This window comes from Stigmatopora nigra, chromosome 14 (assembly GCF_051989575.1).
Source record: "Stigmatopora nigra isolate UIUO_SnigA chromosome 14, RoL_Snig_1.1, whole genome shotgun sequence".
Lineage (NCBI taxonomy): Eukaryota > Metazoa > Chordata > Actinopteri > Syngnathiformes > Syngnathidae > Stigmatopora > Stigmatopora nigra.
The window spans coordinates 9323575-9345607 of NC_135521.1; the positions used below are offsets into that span (position 1 = coordinate 9323575).

The following is a 22033-nucleotide window of genomic DNA, read 5'->3' on the forward strand; positions in this document are numbered from 1 at the left end:
CCCTTCGGAGAGGGCAAAAGATTACGTATCCTTGAGAATTATTTATCAGCGAAACTGCTACTTGTAATGAAGTGATTTAAGTCACGTTTCACCATAAAGCTCTCATTCATAAGGTGGTGCAGTTCAAATCAAGTGCAACAACAAACTCCTATCAAATTCTGCAAAACAAAAAAATAGCGTCAAATGAGGTGGTGTAAGCCTTTCTTCTCTCGGACTAAGAAATAGTAAAGAAAACTTGGGGTGATGTGATTTCAATCTCGAACTTCATACTACAGGATTGCGAAACATCTGAACATACACGCATTCCAAAAACCACATTTGCCACAGAAAAAAATATCCCTGCTCAACTAAAATACTATTGACGTAGTACCCCGGATGCCTGCAAAAGTTGATTCATATCCTCTTTTTCACAAAACTTCAGTCATGACTGTTAGTAAGTAAATTCACAACAACCCTATTAGCAAAAGCCTCTTGCAGTTTATTACTCTTTATGAAGGTATGGTTTATGATTGATTGAATATCCAGTTGAAAGAAGACTTGACAAGAGAACAAACTGTCCCAAAACCTATTTCTCCAACATACCTTGTTTGCGTACATCCTCTACTGCAGCAGTCAGTTCATCCTTAAGAAACTGACTCTCCTTTGCAATCTTCTCTCCTTTGTCCAAAAAGTTCTGAGTGGCAGTCTCCACTGAAGCTGCCAGGACATGTGCCTTCTTTGAACGTCCCTTCTTCTTGTTAGAAGGGCCTTTGTTACTTGAGTTGACCAGAGTTGTGACCTATGGTGAGAAAACAACAAGTTAAACAGGAAAACTGATGACCAGAATAAAAGTCAGAAAAATATTCAAATATGATGTTAACCTCTACATGGAAAAAGATGTGAACTAGAGGTAGCAAGGTAGAAGGCAAACCGACACCCTGTATTTTTCAGACCAGATTAGTTTGTAATTGTTCGAACAACTGTGTGCCAAAAAGAATGGTTGGTTAGTATCCAAGTGCAATTTTTGTGAACCGAGCAATTATTCCAGAATAGGTCACTGTGGACCCTGGTTTGTGTTATAACTGATAAAGCACAGACAGATCCGCCAATTAGGTTTTTTTCTGAAAGAACCAGTATCTGGTTGCAATCCAGATTAAATTTGTAGGACAGTGGATTGGTGAAAAGTGAGAAAAAATTGCACACATTTCAACACCTTTGAGGACTAATTGACAACTCTATGGGCTATAATTATCACTATGTTAGAAGGGGTAGACACGTTTGGATAAACGACAATTATTTAATTATTCTGAAGGGGAGAGGAATGCACGTCTCCTATGAGTATATTGCAGCCTTATATACAAATTTAGAAATCCATTCTGAATATTTAACCACTTGACTTTTTCCTATGGATGATAAACAACCAGAAGCAAGTATACACTGTTATTACCTGAGTGACCAATGGCTCCAGCAGCCTCTCCACTGCAAGAGTCCTGATCTCCAGACTCTTTGGATCCCATTTGAAATTAATGTTGGGTGTGTTGATGCTCGTCATGTCTGCAAGTCTACGATGGAAACCAAAAGACATTTAATCAAAGAACAAATAATTAAACATAATTTAAGGCAATGAGAGTCATGTGAGTTAGCATGAAGGTTAACAAAATTTAAGATTGCGAAGGTCTTACATGCACATCTATGCAAATGTCCTTTTTCCTATTCTAATGAACTTGAATTGATGTGCAATCACACCTGCACTTTTAGGGTTTCTGTAACCTAATGATTCAAGGGGACTTTTAACATTAATGCAAGGTCTCAGTTGATATCATTGGGTAATAAAAGGTTGATTCATGACTGCTGTTTCATAGGGGTGATTATTGGAAAATGTTTAATGAGGTTGCAATAAACATTGAATATTTTATGTGAATATCTGAATAATTAGGACCTTTTTTCTGATTTATGGGTTACCAACCATATCTTGGGTCACATGTTTTTATTTATTGGAAAATAGGTGACATTGCTTGCCCCCATCAAGTATAATTCCAAATAGACATATATTTTTGCTTGTCAAAGTGATCTTAGTGCTTTTTCAGGCAAAAACAGATCATATTTTGCAAAGTTTTGTAACAAAAATACTGCAGGAACTATTACATTTGTTTAGTACCTACAGTGTTACAGCATTTAAGTCATAGACATCCACTCTATTTGCCCATCACCATCATATAGCAGAGAAATACTTGACATATTTCTACTTCCTACTAATGATAATTAGAAATTCTGGTGGATCAAACACCTTACAAATAAACAATCCAACACATTCAAATGCGGCAAGCAGCAATTTTACCACCAAACTAAAGATCGGCATAAAAAGAACGTTTTAAATTTAGTGAACATAGCAAGGTGTGTCAAACTAGTCACCTAACAAACACTAGGCTTCAACTGAAACTGTGGCCTTGGAACAATCAAAGTTGACAAATAAAATGCGATCGCGAGGCTTGACACAAAAACGACCGAGATCGGAGTTTGTGATGTCAAAATAATTAAAGTTTTCATATATTTATGCTCATTCAGCTTACCTGCAAATGTACTTAGCTGTCCTAGGCGTCACTTTGCTAAAGCTAATGCTAGTAGACAAACAAATGCCACACAACTCTTCCGTACACTGTTTGTTAAACAATGGCAAAAATCGCGATCAATAAAATCGTATTAAAAAAACTCAAATTCCAGCGTTTGATCCTCAAACGCGATGACACCAAAGAAACTTCACAGAGTCAATTTAACTCACAAATAACAATTCACTCGGAAAGTTTCAAGATGGAGGAATGACAACGCTTCATTTCCAAAGTTTTCCTCCCTTTTCACGGCGATCGCGAGACTTTTTCACTCTTTCAAGTATCTCGACTCGGAATTTCTTTGGTCACTTAAAATAATTCAAAGAGATCGGGCAGAATGTTACCTTAAAAGTTTCGATGACGACGGTTTCGCTGTGTCCGAGTTATTTCTCAACAATAGTCGAGAAGGAGGGGGGTTATTGGGCGGTGACCGAGTTCCTGAACTTCCTGGCAAGCGGGCAGGGAGCCTGAAACACGCCCGCAAATGACGACTTGTTTCGGGCGTGGCTGGAGCGGTGTTGTCCATAAATGGATTCAGGATTTACTCCACAATTCTCGGCTGACTAACCAGCAATTCCTGAAACAGACACAAGATTAAAACGTTTAAACAACTGAAAAAAGAAATCAGACAATAACAGAAAAATGTTGAAATCTCCTCACTCATGTATTCATTTTTCTCACAAGGTTCGCGGGTGGTGCTGGAGCCTATCCGAGCTACCGATGGGCATGAGGCGGCGGACACACTGAATTAGCCTTACTCTTATTTTTAATTTAACATAGGGTGTGCGCAGCATCTCGGTTTACTGTCTTGATAGTCTTAAAATATTAAAAAAAAACAATGATTTATTTTCATTTTTATGAATTAAATTAGATCAAAAGTTCACATGTGGAACACTTGGTTTCAAATGTGACCGCTAACGCTGGGACATGAGATAAAAACGTGTTCTAGAATGTATTGTAGTGGATGGTTGAAGTGGGAAACTTTTAAATAGACTATCTCAAAGAGCCTGCATGGCTCCCCCTCACACACAAACACAAACTGTTTTGTTTTGGCACCTTTTTTATCGTAGTGCATTTTCCGCCAATTCAATCACATATATGGACAGACAGAAAATTGCTTAACAAGGAGCGAGCACAGCAATTTGCAATCAAAGTATGGGCCAAAACGCAAGCGTGTGTTGTGCAAAGCAATACAAGCTGAACACACTTTTTGTTTTCATCTCCTGTAATTCTCACTTAAGAAACTCCAGCAGTGGAGTATTGAATCTCCAAGGTTTGATTCTGTCATTTAAAATGTATTCCCTGAATATTGTTTGGGCCAGAATGTCCTTATTTTCATTTTCATTAAGTAGTCCAGTGGCTTCTATAAGAAAGTTTTGCATTTTAATTTGAATCACTGTTAAGTGAGATTGAATGAAAACAATTCAATTCAATTGTTGTTGAAACTAACCACTTATCTTCAGAAGGGTCGTGAGGGGTGCTGGAGCTTATCCCAGCCAAATATAGGCACCAGGCATGGGACAACCTGGATTAATGGCCAACTAATCGCACGGCACAACCATTAAAGCACACATTCATACCTAAGGGCAATTTATAGTGTTCAATCAGCTAGCCTTGCATGCGTGGGAGAAGATCTTACCCTGAGAAAACCCACGCCAGTCCAGGGAGATTAGAAACTCCACACAGTGAGGACCCACCTGGGATCGAACCCTCGAGCCTATAACTGTGAGGCCGATACACTAAGCACTCCCCACTGGGCCGCCCATAAAATCAATATACAATATAAATATTTGTGTTTATGGTTCATGAAATTATTCATTATTTTCCCCAGTGTTCATAATTCATTAAAGTATGTAATTATTTGCAAACTGGGACATAACAATGACTCACCATGTGTGTAAAATTGATAACGGGCCAAATACATGGTGACATTAAGATCCAGTGATTGGACTATAATGACAAGAGATTAGACGAGGTGTAATTGTATGCTTAAATGATGAATGTTGCCCAAAGTAACGGCGAGCTGCCAGACAAGTTGAGGTGTCCTTGAACTTCCTTTTTTGTACCTGCTGGATTCAACAAATGTTGGAGAGCACAGCATGATATAAATAATTCCTTCTAATTATGAGGACGTGCACATGTTTGTCACACACTGCATGTATAATTGAGCACATGCAAATGAGCGCGAGATGTGGGAGATCAAAACAATTGCAAAATGCTCAATCGTTGTGTGTGTGTGTTTTTTTTTTTTTAACATTATTGATAACATCAGGTGGTGATTGTCTCAATCCTGGGGCTAATAAAGTACATATTTATGTACATTTTTATTTTGATATGATTTGAACAGAGTAGCAGTTTTGAAAAGCTCAATTTCACAGTAGCTTCAGGAAAATCTTCTTTCAAAAGCTGAAAAGACGTGTCTCACAAAAACGTGAAAACAGCAGAACCAAGGGTAAACAGTGTTGTCTTTTTTTATGCATCATTATATTTTGCAGTGCTTGCACAAAAAGTTGAGGTTCCACAGGATGACAGTCGGGTCCCAAAATCAAACAACCAGGTCTCCCAATTGTAACAGACAGCAAAGCTGCACATAACACCTACTTTAAACCTTGAATCGTTCATTCATTCATTCATTTTCTGAACCACTTTATCCACACAAGTGTGTGTACAACTAGTTACGGTTACTGCATTAAACTTGTTAAACATGCCGCCATAGAGAATCCACAAAGATTTGGTCGTTTTCTTCAAATGAAACCAAAGGTCAATGAAGGAGTCTTGGCCCGTGTGACACATCTATATTTGAAAATGCAAGTACTTCCCTCACAAATGACAAGGGATAAATGATAAAAGATTCAAAAAAAAGCAATCTTGCTTCATTACAGGGAGAATACGTGTGTCACTGTTCCAAACTATGGAGGAGATCTTAATTTTTGTACAGAGGTTGAGTTTAAATCCTTTCATTACTTTCCAGACCCAAGAAAGGACTTAATTTTATGGATTCATATCCTCTCATAAATTATTTGTGAGATTCATTCCTTTATCTGCTCCAGTAGAGCAGTTACATTCATTTTCTGGACTTATAAATAGACCCCGTTGATGTCGACTAAATGCCAGCCTATATTAAATTAGTTGTCCTTAAAGATAGCAACAAAATTCACAGCAAATCATTCCATAAAATAGCAAGCATAGTTCTTGACTCGCTCATTTGGCATCACTGAATAGTATTAATTATTTTTTTACACAGAAATATCCTATATTTGGGGTGTGAATTATGAATAAGAATGTGTAAAACAATGACAAAAATGTTATCAATAATTATGTTGCCTGAGGAGAGAACATATTTTCTGATATTTGGGAATATAAATAAAGTATTCTGTATTTTGGATAGAGACTACAAATCAAGCTGCCTGTACAAAAATCATGCTAATAAATCCCGTACGCCATTAGTGACCCACAGCGATTATTTGCATTCATATTTCATCGTTGCAACATAATGTCTAATCAGATGTCATCTTGGGCACGTGATGAGTTTATAATTAACATTTGCAGCGTAGAGTCATCACTTTGTGTTATACAGACAAAGACAATACACAAACATTACAGCTGCCAACAAAATTATAGACCCGTGAACAAGTAGAAATGACTCACCGCGGGAAGGTTTTCTTCATGATGATTTTCGTTATGGCCACATTCACAGCTGTTTATTAAGTGGCTGGATGCTGTCATCAGTCTCTTTCCAGATCACATCTCAGACATCTATGATTGTTGTGCATGGTGCAATTTAGATGTCAGTCAAAAGCAATGCCTGAAAGGTTGAGAGTGAAATCAATGAACTTAGAGGAACAATAATTGTTCTCCATTTTCAGAGGCTTTCTTACAGTGGTAAAATGACACGAAACAGTCAAAAAATTGTCCGAGAAAGCAGATTAAATACGTTGACAGCACAGTAGTGATGTTTCACTGCGCAATGATGAAGGCCACGGTTTTAACAGCGAGCATGATTGACAATCCGCTATCATCTCTGTTGGCTTCAATTCCAGTCTTGGAGTGCTGCATCCATTTTGTATTCTTTGAAATCTGGCCTACACTTTTATGCAAGTACTATTTACAGAACAGTTCCATTTGAGAAAATCTGAAGCTGTTTGTGGTGAGAATGTCTGTATCACATTGAAAAGGTTCCAAACCCAAACTCAGAGTGCCATTCATGTTTCACTGTGGTCAGTTTTAAAATAACAAATTTAACAGTAACTTCAGAAGGTTGTGCATCATTATGTTTCTAAATATATTTTACCAGCATGCAAACTGAAACTAGTACAAAATCTCAATGCTTATTCACTAAATTGCAATCACCAGCAAATCTTCAACTGACCTTGTTTTATTACAAAACTCTCCTAGGAGCTAATGTCCTAATTTCTTGCTTTCCAAGTGGGATTCGGGCTAAAAGGAATGTGAACTATGTGGAGGAAGCCACAAATTAAACGTGAGGCTATAAATGAGTCACAGTTTTAGTCACTCTAATGTGCACGAACCAAGTATGCCAAATGTGCGTATGCCTGGGTGCTTCAAAAATAGAATTCTATTTAATGTGAATGGTTGTAGTCAAAAGGACATAGGTTAGTGCAGTTTGCAAAAAGAGATATATAAAAATGGCAGTGATTTGATTTTTGTGCAATTTGAATGCTCACTTTAGGCCATTTTCACCCACATGATTCCAGTTTATGCTAATTTTACAGTTTATCATTATAGTCATATATAATGTACTTTGCCACATGATATGTGAGTTAAGTACTGCATACCTGTCAACCTCTCGATCTGGATTAGAGCCAAAATGAGTAAAGCCAGATCGATTTTACAAAAAAAACGTACTTTAAAAAAATCCTATATAAAAGTTGCTATATGGCATACACCATTTGAAATAATCAAAAAACGTATAAAATATAGGAAAACGTACAAGTTGACAGGTATGCTACTGCCACATTTAATCAGTGGTCCCAGAGAAAAATATTTTCATTCCAGGATAACAAACAGTAAAAAAAAAATTGCGCCTGGATTAGGATTTTGTTTTCTCACGAGATATGACTTCCAAATGGGGGGAAATTACTAGCTCTCATCCGCATTTAGGAAAACTGCACGAAGATTTTATTGAGCCTATGTGATCCGAAAGTGATGAATAGTATGAGGATGTCAGTTTAATTACCAGCCCGTGTACAACACATTTACTTTCATGAAAAATGCTGAAGCTCGCTCGCTCATTATTGACTAATATCATGCAGCAGTAATTCCAAGTGAACATCCTCTTAATCACCCCCTTTGCTAATGACAAGAGCAAACCTGATAACCCCAATGATTGGTTTGCTTATTGGTTTTAATAACTGCAACTCCCGCAGTTTGTAAAATGAATAAACTAGAACCTTTAACTCATTGGCTGCCACAGTTCATTCCATTGAATTGGAGGGTTGGCATGGATGCATGTTCATTCCCTGCCAGTTTTTCCAGGTCTCATGATGGAAAACTACTTCAAATTCACAGCAGACAGATGATAAGAGTCACATGAATCATACTCCTAACACGTCACTGGACTTTTTGTAAATGTTGCTTTCCATAATCAATAATATCTACAGATTGAAGTTTTCACTAGATTAATGAAGTTGTGGTTTTTGTACCTTGCTAAAAGTATTAGATTTTTTATTTTTCTGGATTTTTATTTCAATATTTTGAAAGAATGCCTTGCCTCCATTATGAAAGTGTCCTAACATTTTACTTGTGGTAATATATTCACTATCAGACGAAAATCAATACACCAGTTTCTTATATAAGCATTTTGTTCGTGAGAATTTGTGACTGCTCAGACATCTTTTACCAATATACTTGTATAACCATATTAGTTTGACTTTGGGCTGAGATTTTTCACAAGTAAATTGTTCGATAATATTAGAGATTGAAAAATATGTTATGTAGATGATCTTTTTGAGACAAAAAAAAACATATTTTTGCACCACTTGGAGGCACACTGTCCTCATTTTAAGAAAACAGTCATTCCACTATGTCACTATAAATTCCCAGGAACAGAACAGACATCCCCTCAAACAACCAGTTCACGTAGATGGCAGAAAAATATAATCCCGGGGTTAATCTTCAGGTTACTGCCGCAACAATTTGTCAATGACAGGAATGGCTGTAAAATGAGTGTGACAATAAAAAGGCAGTATTGCACTGCAGTTTTTTATGTTTTTTGCCAAGAGTTGCCATCACTCCAATGACTATAAAAGAGTTAAAAGAATATTGCTATGCCTATCTGTGTAGAAGATTTTACAGATTTTACATAATCAGGAAAAGCACTAAGAATGAGAATGAATAATTATTGTTATATATATATATATATATATATATATATATATATATATATATATATATATATATATATATATATATATATATATATATATATATATATATATATATATATATATATATATATATATATATATATATATATATATATATATATATATATATATATATATATATATATATATATATATATATATATATATATGCAGATTTAGGCTCAACAAATTGCAGTCAATTGCCCTCTGACTTGACAATTTTCTTGACAGTTTTTTCGTGTCAAAGGGTTCTAATTTGCCCTTTTCTCGTAAACTACACCACAAATGTACCCCTCCGACTCTATTCTTGCTGCTAAGCTTCATTTCACTGATTATGGTAAATGTTTCCATACATTTTTTTGAAATAGGGTGTTCCCACAAGGATGACTTCTTTATGAAAAATTCATGCCGACAGATGTCTGGGCCGGCCTCCCCTGCCACGTTCACGCTCATCTGGGCTGACAGAGAATTGATTAGAAAGCTATCTATGCCGACTTTGAAGATAGGACAGTATCATCTAATACTTCCTTGCATTTGAAGAATTTGACACAGACTTTTGCAAAAAATAATTGCAGGCAAATTGAACTCATTAATGTCCTCCATATTGAGCAAATTGAGTTTTGAACATGAGCTGTGTCCTATGAATTGAACCCACTTTACCTTATCCAACCAATATATCTTTAAATGCAAATTAAATAAACCACCAGCATGTTTTAAAATCATTCAGTCCTTATGCTGATAAAAATACATAATCCCATTTCCAAGATAACTGCTTGCTTCACAGTTAAAATATTGTAGAATTGAGAATTATAGATCTAAAGTACCTTAAGAAAACTCAAACAAAGGGCAAACAGGAAAGTTCTACAGATGCTTATAATAATTATGATTATACAATATTCTGATTATACAATATTATAATTATTGTTTTTATGTGATTGGCTATAAAACAAATCCTTCTGACCTTGCTACGCTCTCAGGGTAACTACAAAAACTTCAGCCAAGATCATGAATCAACGTTTAACTAACCTCTGCTGTTGTCACGATTGCTTTATGGGTATTCTTCATTGGTCACTAATCACTCATTTTATATAAAGGTGAATATGGGCTGTCACTAGTTGACACTTTTGGAACATTACAAGTCGAAAAGCCCTTAAAAGCACTTGTGAACGAACAAGCACCATTACATCTTACATATATGTAGTACAATCATAATATTTTGTGATGAAGATTAGCATCATAACATTATGCACATGTGAAGAAACGAACATATTTCAAAAAGATGAGCTGCTTTGCTACAAATGCCATGAATAAATACACAAGTGTTTTGTTGTTTTATGTGGATGCAGACTGAGTCAAATCATTTGTCGCGATAAGAGCCCTTCACGTGTCAGTTGATGCCATTCCATGTAAAAAAGATGAGACATGTTCTAATCTCTTAATGCAAAAAATGGACAGACAGTCAAGTCTTGACAAGTCCTGCTCTTAATCATTCCGCCATTTGCCTGTCCGTTGTGTAGGTGGAAATTTTTATGGATTATGGTAATGCTGGCATTTTTCCAAGGTGCTTGATTTGATGAACTAACGAGCGATGTTCAAACTTGGAAGACATCTGTAAATGTGCTCTTGGCCCCAACACACGGCATAATATTTTCTAAAGACATATTGAATTATTTGGGTTTACAGCTTCCCACGCATCTAATGGCTTGTTTAATTATGCATGATATTTAAATGTTGTAACTATCTTAAGAGTATATCCACATAAAAACCCTAAATAGCTTTATGGCTCTATTTTTTCTACGGACTTATCTATAGTCATTTAAACATTGGATAGTGTGCAGTATATACTGTTGGTCTACTAATTTTCTCTCAGTCAGAATTACTTGCTTGTGCCTCAGTGCCTCGTGTGGAGCACTAGGATAGGTTATTGTCGATCGAAATTGATTTAGCAATGTCTGTTTTCCTAATCTTTGTGGTTCCGTTGATTAACAGCTGTTAGTGAGAGTGAAGGATTGTTGAACGGCGTTTTCGAGTGTTCACACTCAAGTCATTATTTATTAATTGTTTTGTAAGGCTATTAACTTGGAGAATAAAACGTAGGTGGAAACAAGGCATAATGCAAAATAAATGTTGAATTGATGAGTAGACATGTACACTGTTAAGCACTTAGTATTAAGGTTAACCTACAAACTTAATTAGTTGGGAATCAAATGTAAACACAAGTAATACTGTGGTTTTGGCAAATGTACAGCATGTACAAAATGAGTCCCATTGGGAGACAGACATGCAAAACATGCATTTGGACCTTTGAAAGTATGCAGATAGTACAGAGTCCTTATAATTGATAGGCATTCTGTACATTCTTCTTGACCTTATACACCGCAATGAAATGCAAAATTAATAATGCCAGAATGGCCAGAAATGCTAAGAAGCAGAGGACAAGAGTTGGAACGATGCGGATAATGGAAGGAAGACCATTGTTGAACATTATTGTTAAAACAACACAAGCACAATAGAATCTTCAAAGTTGAATACCCTTTATGTCGTACTCAAACATATAAAAATACAACATCAGGATTTCTATATCATCAAACTAGGTGCTTACAGTTAGCGGGCATAGGGTCCAGCACCCCTCGTGTCCTTTGCGAAGATAACCAGTTCAGAAAATGAATGAATATTCTATTCTCAATTTAATTGGATCAGTTTAATCAGCACCTCACAGTGCATTATGTTAAAGGTTTCACTGAAGGAATTCTCTGTATACTCAGATTGTTATTCATTGGTGGAAAATATGTCATGTTGACATATTATGCATTACTTACAATACATGAATGATAAATGTGAATCCATTACCACAAACTGTGTGGGATGTTTTTATTTATTTATTTATTTTTGGGGAAACATGGCAGTATATCAAACTTGACTATGCAATGGTAAATATTGCCAGTGGTGATATTTGACTAAAAATGTTTTTCACTTTACAGTTGCCAGAAGTTGAAAAAAAACAGTTGATTCATTATTTTCATTAACTTCATATATTATTTCAGGGTATTAAATGCACAATACCAATAGGAATCTATTATAATGTTCTCATGGTAGGTCCATCATCATTTAAGAAGTAAATGAGGTTCTTTCTACCTTAAGATGGGCCATTTTCGATAATAATTCTTCTCATAACTCTATGGTGAGTTTTTTTCAGATTCACCACATGAACTGCTGAACATCAGGAGATACTGAGACAGTTTGAATTGACCAATGTGCCTGCCTGAACAAAAAAACGGGGTTGGAGTGACAGCAGAGCTATGCTCTTTGGTAAAGGTCAGAGCAAACTTTCTATTTTAAGAGGACTGAGGACTTTTGGTGATGTAGGGACACTCCTGAAGAATTTTTTATGACTCTGTGGTCACAGTGCCCTTCTGCCAGGGACAAAAAGAGGTTGAACAAACAGGTGCAGAGGGAAAAGTGTGTCCTGGACTGCTGCCTGAACTCCATCAACACAGTGCAACCAGGAGGATGATGGCTAAACATTCTGAACAACTCTCTATCCCCTTGGTTTGAATTTTAAGCAAGGCCTGTCCTGTATTACAACTTTAGCATGCTTTAAAAAAAACTTTCCTTTAGGCTAATCCATTTAAAGACAGACTACATAGTCATTACTGTTCATTTGTGGAATGAAGTAAGTGAAGCGTAAACTGTTGACTGTTATCTGCTGGCTTTCCAAAATTAAGAAAATGTATTCATTTATTCATTCATTCATTTCCCATATCTTCACAAGGGCCACATGGTAGCTGAAGCCTATCCCAGCCAACTAAGAGCACTAGGCGGGGGACACCCTGAATTGGTTGGCAGCCAACGGCAGGGCACAATCAAGAAAATGCAACAAACAAATCATGCCAAAAAGCCGCAAGACATTTCTAGTAGATCAAGTGTTGTGTTCTTACAAAATTGATGAATTTTTATTTTCCTTCTTTCTCCACCTCTAGGTAGCTTCAAGATGAACGATTAACTGATTATCGTCGCATGGGGACACAAATTGAAAATGGAAGGAACAAATAGGATTTGAATACAGAATTTATCTCGAGGGGCCGTGCGGAGAGATGGAGGCCTGCTCTGTTTCTCGGCAGGCTTTTGGACAGCACTAATTCCCAATACTGCACTAAATGAATAACACCGGCCAATTCAGCTGACAACGCTAACAGGGAAGGTTGAGGCTGTACTGAGACCCATGAAGCAAAATAGCTGGAGAGAATTCTCATTTATAAGCAAGAGAAAACTAATGACTTTGCAATTGGATGCTGGCCGTAGTCATGGTTGAGACTCTTTCACCAAGCTTTCATCACAATGCTCCACTGACTGAGATATATGTCTTTCCGCATAACTCAGAACGTAAACATGCAGAGTGAAAGAAACAAGAGAAGGAGAAAAAAGAGGCCTTCAGGAAAAGAGAAATTAATCCCAGCTCCCTTGTTCTGCCTCAAGACACCAATGTTGTCTGCCCTACATTGCAACAGATCCAGTCAATTCTTGTGATTTTCTTAACTCATTACAGAGATATGTTACAGATTCACTATTAGCCAGCCCGTTTCTGTGTCGGCATTTCCAGTACCGTGTCAATGATGTTTTTAGTGTTATCTCTTTTTCATATGTTTAAAAAGTTACATACCTAAAAGGGTTTGAACAACTTTACTGCTAAAAAGCAGGAAAGCTGTAAAATACACATAAAATCAACATAGTGCTTTCGCAACCTTAAATTTCACAGTGGAATATTCATTAATTCATCTTCTGTTTCACTTATTTAAAGTTTCAATTGCTTTACAGCCAGCCCCGGAGTTTCCTCGCTGGAAATTACAGAAAAGAATTGCCATCATGCCTGGCATTTCGTGTCAAATAAAAACAAAATGGGCAGGTGACAACTGCTTAGAGGATGCAAATCGCAACACCTACTGTGTGCTGTTTTGCTATTGTAGGTACTACTCAAAACTTGCCTGAGCATGGGAACACAGGCCTCCCGAATGAAATCCAGCCTGTTGCAAATGCAGCTATTTTTACCAACGTCACGAGACGGCGAGTCAATCCAAACTGAGGCTGCCTATAAAGAGAAGAGGCAATCTTGTTCCTGAATGCCTGTGAGAATTCAATCAACAATACATTCCTCTCCAAAGAAAATAAGGCAAAAACTTCAATCCCCACATTGATTTCTATTGCGTCCTTTACAGACATTGTCTTCATGAGAAAAGACATTTGCATCACACAAACAATATTCCCGGTTCATGTTGACAGTGGAAATGTGTATCTTATCGAGGGGAAACATCTGCTGCCAATTTTAATGCGCATCTGAAAACACACATTTAGCATATTGTTATGAAATCTGGTGAGCCCATTATTCATCAGCTACCACCGCATCTAAAGTAACACTGCTCTGATAAACAAAGGAAGGAGGCATCCGTTTAATCTCAACAAGTGAGCATCAAAGCAAGCTTCAATGACGTGTATGATATAAAGTGCTCAGCAAGAATAGCCAGCATGAGAGGAAATTTGCAGCAGAAAGGATACAGCAGACAAATTACATGCAACAGCATCTGAGATCAGTGGCACAAATCAGTGGAGGCCTGATCCAGCTTGTTTTTTTGTTGTTTTTTTTCTACCACCCACAACAGCGAAAAACACCACAGGCATACACAGATATGCCCACCACGTTGCATTTTTACACACATTCTCTATCAGTAATTCAGACAGTACACGAGATATGATAATCAAGGGGCAAAAGCAACGTGCAATATCAGGTTTAGACCAGTAGGTGGAAATACATGCATAACGAGTGGATGAGTCAGAGCCAAACAAGTTCCACTGCAGTGCTAGAGGCAAGAAAAAGAAACCTTTTGAGTTTTTAAAACAAATAGTGTTACATCTCCACCTCCGAGCAGACATTGACTTTGAAATTACACTAAGATCGAATTATAGTATTTCATAGGGACATCATTCACATCCATATGGATGTTGTGTAGAAGTTATATAGTTAAATAGGGTGACCCAAAAAATACAGGCCCAAAATTTGGATAGGTGTCACTTCTTAATTGTTGTTTTTTTTCTCTTTCTGAATAACTCTCTGTTAGCCTTCATCATATTTTATGCTATGTTAAATGTTAGCCCTTGTTTTTTTTTCCTGAAAGAGAGACTATTGCTATAAATGTATTTTTTCCCAATACATTATTTATACTTAAATAATACTGCAGTTAAAAAAATGCAGATTTTTGCATTTTAACTCTTAAAAGGGGCCATTTAATTTACATTTTAAAAGTATTATATATCTAAAGAATAATATAAATATAATTTAGACTTGGCCTCCACAAATGTACACATCACATTTTGGCCTTTGTGACCCAAATCTGAATTCCGCATATAATAATGCATTTGTTTTATATATTGTCATAACATGACATGTGCTGTAGGAAATCTATTATTAATTGGCTTGATTTCCAAATTGTATTCTATCTCTGTGGTATACCCACCAAAGCCCGCAAAAAATATATATATTCAAAATTATTGCTACAGGTCACTACACTTAAGACAATTTGCACTGATGTGGTCTTTGAAGAAATGCAGAAAGAAGCATTTTGTTCAACACAGGCATGCTTGTTTTGGAAGCCTGGAGGTGGAATGCGTTCTCCACACCCGTGGGATGGTTAGCTGCCATGTAGTTTTACCACAGTACATTGAAAGACTAATCGGGTAATCTCCTATGCCCATCTGCATTGGCATCTCTTGCAACACTAAGTGTGCTTTTAGTGGTTAAAAAAATATATATTTCAGATGATTGTAAAGATTGTGGATGAATCATAAATGAGATGAAGGGTGCATCAACAAAAGTGTGAGGTATGCATGCGTGTTAGGCATGCCACAGAGATATTTGCAAACCTCAGGGCACATGTGCTGCATACTGATAGAGAAACCATAGGAGATACAACAGTTAGGTGAGAGCACTAGCTGTGGAAATTGTGCGCTGTAATTCAGAACCCCCTGGATGCGGCAAGATCAATATGTACTGGGGTTCTTTTTTTTTGCTCTCTGCATGGGAAAATAAGCAACTAGACTTTGAACCGATTTTTACTTAAAGATGCCTGCACTTATTGTGGATTCAATATTCAAACACAGTGATAATTAGGAAAAGGAATAGCTTAAATACTGTAATTTAGTTTCGATTTAGTAACAGTATTGTGAGTACATTTTCTGAGCCATCCAACAAAGAACCTTTATTTGAGTATTTTTCTGCGTGAATATATTGGTACAAGAAATCAATTGGGAACAAATCAATAATTGCAATCATTTATTTTCCCCCTCAAACTCAACTCTGAAGTGGAAGAGTATTATAGACTTAAATATTAAAGACTACTGATGACATCATGTATCTTAATGCTCGTTAAGCCCAAAATCAGAATGGAACCTTAAAGATAAAACCATTTAGTTGTCTGCAAACAGACATATACAGGTCTGATTCTCAAATTTCTCACAAGAAAAGTCAAAAAAAGAGCAAAAATACTTAAGCAGATAGATTGCATTGGCTTCCGTATCGACAGGCATTATGGGAAATGTGGGTTGGTTAATAAATGCGTCAGCTAAAATTAGTGGGGGTTTAAAACAGAATGTCTTCTAGGTAGTTGCACATAAAATTAACATTAGCCTTCTTATTTGCCTAATTTGCCGCCAACGCTTATAATTGGATGAACCATATCAATATGAGCACGAGTGCTGCAAGCTGGAGCTCTGTGGTTGTTGACTTTCGTGTTATCCTTTTACCATGTTAGCTCAGCCAGACCGTTTTGTCCAATGACTGAACAATGTTTGCACATGCGTGAGCTTGCAAAAAGGAACTACACTACAGAAATAACTTAGGACCTTCCTGGTGTGAATACGCCCTAAGTTGTGGTTTGTGTTTGCATGCTAGAAGTCATGGAAGTAGTTGTTTGATATTTCCAAATACCAAAAACTAACATTCAGCACGTAAAAAATGACTCTCTGGTCTCAAGACAGGCCAAGCCATGCTGCACCTTACATCTGCTACATAATGGACATCTGAGGACGCTGTGCACCATAGTCATAGATGTGTGGGAGCACCTGTGTGAATACCCATTGCTGGCTTTTTCTATGAGGAATAGCATCAAGCCATAACATGTGACAGTGAATGATGCATCACGTGCTCACTCAAAGTTACAAATGAATGTACCACAGTGTTGATTGGCAGATGATGTTGATGATCCTCACATTATACCGTAAATGGTGTCATCATATGAACATTAAGGAGAAATGTCTTTGGATTTTTCTATGGTTCTCAAGGCAATAGACTGAGGTTTTCACAGGCCTCTGTATAGCGCACATCTTTGCACAGAACCTTTAGACAATCATATGACCTTCTGTTCTTCCTGCGGCAATCCAGCATAACAAATTCCCATATTGTGTTAATTACCGTCCTTGGGTAATGAAGTTCACATCTATTCTGGTGTTACAATAACTTCATTGTGCTCAAATCACAGCTGACAGATTAGAGTTATGGCAAATATTAGCACAATAGGGCAATTGGACAACTTGACTGCAAAGGTTCATATTATAGAGCTACCATTCACACAAACAACGTAAAAGTGAGAACTGAACCCACTCCATGTATAGAAATGACATGACAGGGACAATCATTATCCAATGTACAGGTAAGACAAATAATCATATAAAATGTTTGAGTGATGTGAATTATAAATTTCTATTAAATTGGATAAATAGACAGCAGCATAAAATCATCACATTGCATAACTATTTGGACAATATTTAGTTTGTTTGTCATTAAATAAATTACCATTAGGTGAAACAATTGTGTTTATTTGTGGCTTTGTTGTCTAATTTGAAAACCATATTTTGATACCCTAAAGCTAGTTTGAAACCCAAACTGGTTTGAAGCTGAAATTATCATTTCAAATGCCAATTAGAAAACACTAATATAATTTGAAACTAACACTAGTATGTAACGGAACTGAGTTTCAATAAGATTAAATAAAACATATAAAGTCAACTGCATCTATATTCCACTAATTGCAAAATATGCATACAGGGTAAGTATACTGGAAATTAGCCAGAAATAAGATTAATGCCAAATGAATTGCTTATTTCGATTTAAGGGAAAGGCTCCTGAATCTTCTTGGTTTCACTTTGCCTTCATATTAGTTTCTATCATCATATGAGTCATCAGTAATTACATCCTGCTAGAAATGAATTGTATTATACTGCTATTTTATGGGCACGGGTCATTGTTGTAGAAATCATTTTAAGTGTTCCACTGCGGGCAAGCAGTCAAAATTCCTAATGAGCAGTTGACAGATTGCATGCAGGACTATATAAATTCCACACATCTGTAGGCTGAGATTGCCTTGAGTCTTCATTCATAATTCGCTTGACTAGTTGCAATAGACCTTTATCGTTTTGTCATGTGAAGCTAGTTCATGTGAAAATATTTATGCTGCCTTGAGTGGGCTGAGGGGTACGCATTTGTGTGTTGCCTCGTTATTACAAAGGGCGGAGGTACAAGTACATTGTATTTTTGCATACTTGGAAAGCGGCGCGTGTGCCTTTTGCATGACAAACCCTCTACCCAACCATCTATCCATCAATTCATTCTGCTCATTCACCTGACTGACTTCAGTGCTGTGGAACGGAACCTCTGATATGAAAGATCACTGAGCTTGTGCATTTCTATTCCGTGTTAGTTTGAACTGCCGTCATGTGTTGGCTATTGCTCGCAATTATAGCTTCCCTCGTGAGAACTCAGGTCGGCCGACCATAAAAGATTTGCCATGCTTTTTCTTCTTGTGTTTTGTTTTCAGCACTTTCAAAAGATAGAATGTTTAATTTAGTGTGTAAAACATATCAGATGCTATCAATTAAAAAAAAAGACACCAACCAGAACATGAAGAATAATGACTGATGAACTCTTTCATGCGAGATTTATGTTTGTTTTGTTTTAGCATTTTTGAGCATTCACAGCCCGCTCCTCTTAGTTTGAATTTATTGAATGTCTATGACATGCAATGAGTTATATACGATGAAAGAACATCTAATGTTGTTGTTTCGTGGGAACTTAACCAGAGTATATTTCTGTTGTATCCATTAAACATCATTAATTTAAAGTCGGAATACACCCTCAACTGGGTCTAACAGACTGACCCAAAGACACAAAACCATATGGACTCATCGTCATATTGGCACTGAGTGGGAATCGATCGCACTCTGCATGCACTGAATTCAGGCGAATGAACCATTATACCATCAGTGTTTATAAATATATATGAAAAATATATTATCAATGATCATTGACAATTAAAAAAAATATATACAATGATAATTGCTAAAAAAATGTATACTAAAAAATAGTTACTTACCCAAAAAAGCATGAAAGGCCTTAAGCATCAGCTTTTAAATTGTTGTCCACTATTAGTGACCACTGTCCTTGAGAGGGTTAATACAGGATCCTTTTTATATACCCTCATTCTTTCCATCCTCTTAACTGAAGTCGTGTCACAGAACTAAACAAAAGAGAAACATTTTAAAAAATTAAATAAAAAACTTGAAACTTGTCTTGAACTTTCCAATTAAATAAATATGATGGAAAACTCAAAGAAACAAGTCAACACTTTTATATCAACTTGTTAAGTAAATAGGACTTCAGTTAAAATATTTTAAATTCAACATTATAAGTACATTGTTGCTTCCATTTATAAGTTAATATACTACATTATCCCCTTAAACATGAAAATTAATTTAACTCAGTTAATCAAGTTCACAACAACAACGTGATAAAATGAGCCACGAATACTATGAATAATAGGATCAAAAACTGAAGAATTGTAGTAATCTAGCAAGCTGAATTGAAGCTTTTAGATTTAATAGTGTTTTTTCTTCCCAACCATCTCATCAACAGCGTTATGCATTTTGATTATTCACCCCTTCCAATGATTGGAAGTTTACGACGACTGATGAAAACCATTATGTTAACCTATTTGACAAAAAAATGAACTGGTCCGGCACATGTAAGATCTAATTGTCATAGTGTGGCCAGCTAAACAAAAACAGTTTGACACCTCTAGTGTACAGTATTACCATGCTATTCGACCTGCTGCAGTTATTTATTTTTCTCAAGAATAATTCATAGATTCATTCATTCCTCTTCCATGCCCCTTATCCTGATACGGACCCTATTCGAGCTAGCCAAGGGTGTAATAATTCTGCAAGTTTTAATCATTTTTCGAGACTCTTCACAATCTTCACAATGAATGAGCTTCATGAACTCTTCATATGATGATGCTGAAGATTCCTTATTTCATATTCAAAAGTAAAATATCACAGGGCATTTACAAATATCAGGGCAGCATGGAGAATGCACACTGATATTCCATTCCTCTTGTGAAAAGAGCAGATTTCTGATTGTATGGTTGCATAATCAGCCCAGTATGCTGGATTCAAGTTTAGTCGGAGACAAGTTGAAAATGAAATCACATATTTGTAATGAGGACATTCCACAGCTATAAACCCTTAGATTAAATTAGAATAAATACTGATGACAAATTCCAGCTAATTATAAATTTGAGAAAATAAATACCCCAGTTATTCTTATTATATTTACACAAGGGTAGATATACAAAATGTTTTAATATTTAGACATTGAATAGATAGGTAGCAGCAGCTTTCCTTAACCACATTTACATTTGGTAGGGGATTACACTGTGTTTCATTCAATAGTACCCACGGGAAAAAATAAAATACGTACATTACTTAAAAAAACAACAACAAGGTCTTGCAAGGACAAATTTTTCCCAGGATTGCAACCATGTTATAATTATACATAGTGTACTCATAGCAGTGTTAAATTTGGAAGTTTTTTTTCCATAGCATATTCCCCAAAAATGGTGGAATGGTTTGATGATTCGACATGAAACTATTAATACAACTCCACAATGTCTGATGGAGGATGACGATACCCCCTCTCTGGAGAGTCATAGGTGCTCTTAGTCGCCAAGTTTATTATGCAATATCATTGCATCAGACCATGGATCATTGTCCCCACATTACTTTTCTTAAAGACCATGAAAAAAACATTTTAACCTTATCTTCATATTAAAGAATAGCAGATCAGTGCTCATTTTAAGTGGTCTATGAAAAAAAAAAAGTTTGACTCCAGTCCAATCACTTCAAGGCCGGAGCAACGAAAAACAAGACTTTTGCTAATCCATACAGACGGAGCCCATCATAAGTTTTAACAAATTTGATTATATTAAGGCCATTTGTCTGCATCACTCATCACATATCCAACAATCTAAAGTGGTTTTGTAAAGTCAATACGGACCAGTTGGTTGCAATGATGAGGCCAAGTTTGAAAATCGTTTGGAACTGTGAACTTAACGCTTAAGTTGGTATGTCATCAGCAGTATAGGGCATGCGTTTCAGCTGTAGGGTTGCTAACTATTCCTTGAAAAACTAAATCACCCCATATTCAGAATCAAGAGTAGGCATCACGTATTGAGCATATAAGGGATGTGCTTTGTCCCTATTATCATGAAACTCGAACATACTGTCTGATTTGTGGAATGAATACTGGTAGGATGCTTTTTCAGAATATGCAGGCTAAAGTATTCCTCTGCCTTTTCTGCTTAGCAGCCAATGAGAACACAAGACAATACAAAACCTGTTATTTTGGTCAAGGTACCGCCATTTCTCATGAAGATAATGGATGTCACCGTAGCCGCCATGAATGACCAATAAATAATGCAGCATCAAAATTATTTTTTAATAGTTTCTCCATGCAGGTGTATTTGGTTGTATTTTTTGTTACAGCACAAAATGTTCTGATTTGTGTTCTATTCCACCATTAGGCCTTTGAAGAAATTTTAATGACATGTTGGCCTTTTGAAATCGATCATCATCATAAAAATCTGTATGGATAAAAATAAATTGTTGATTGTTGCCACGACTCCTGCTTCATTATTCTTGTTAGGCTTGTGTTTATATTTTAACGAGGGGCCTGGCGTACCC

The 22033-nt window shown here is 36.4% G+C and overlaps 2 protein-coding genes across 3 annotated transcripts in view; both read right to left on the reverse strand.

Annotated features, from left to right (window-relative positions):
- ctnna1 (catenin (cadherin-associated protein), alpha 1) overlaps positions 1-3094 on the reverse strand; it is a 32356-nt gene extending 29262 nt beyond the window's left edge. The window contains exons 1-3 of one of the 2 annotated variants that reach the window (XM_077733357.1): positions 2930-3094; positions 1427-1541; positions 583-778 (exon numbers count right to left, since the gene is read on the reverse strand). In XM_077733357.1, coding sequence (XP_077589483.1) covers positions 583-778; positions 1427-1531 — 301 coding nt within the window. In that variant the 5' untranslated portion in view covers positions 1532-1541; positions 2930-3094. Of the gene's footprint in view, positions 1-582; positions 779-1426; positions 1542-2549; positions 2819-2929 lie in introns of those variants that run through there. The other variant, XM_077733358.1, reaches the window with a different exon arrangement.
- A 3146-nt stretch (positions 3095-6240) lies between these two features.
- tspan17 (tetraspanin 17) overlaps positions 6241-22033 on the reverse strand; it is a 51902-nt gene continuing 36109 nt past the window's right edge. The window contains exons 13-14 of the transcript XR_013328776.1: positions 19387-19530; positions 6241-6390 (exon numbers count right to left, since the gene is read on the reverse strand). The gene's annotated coding sequence lies outside the window, so the exon portion shown is untranslated. The remainder of the gene's footprint in view (positions 6391-19386; positions 19531-22033) is intronic.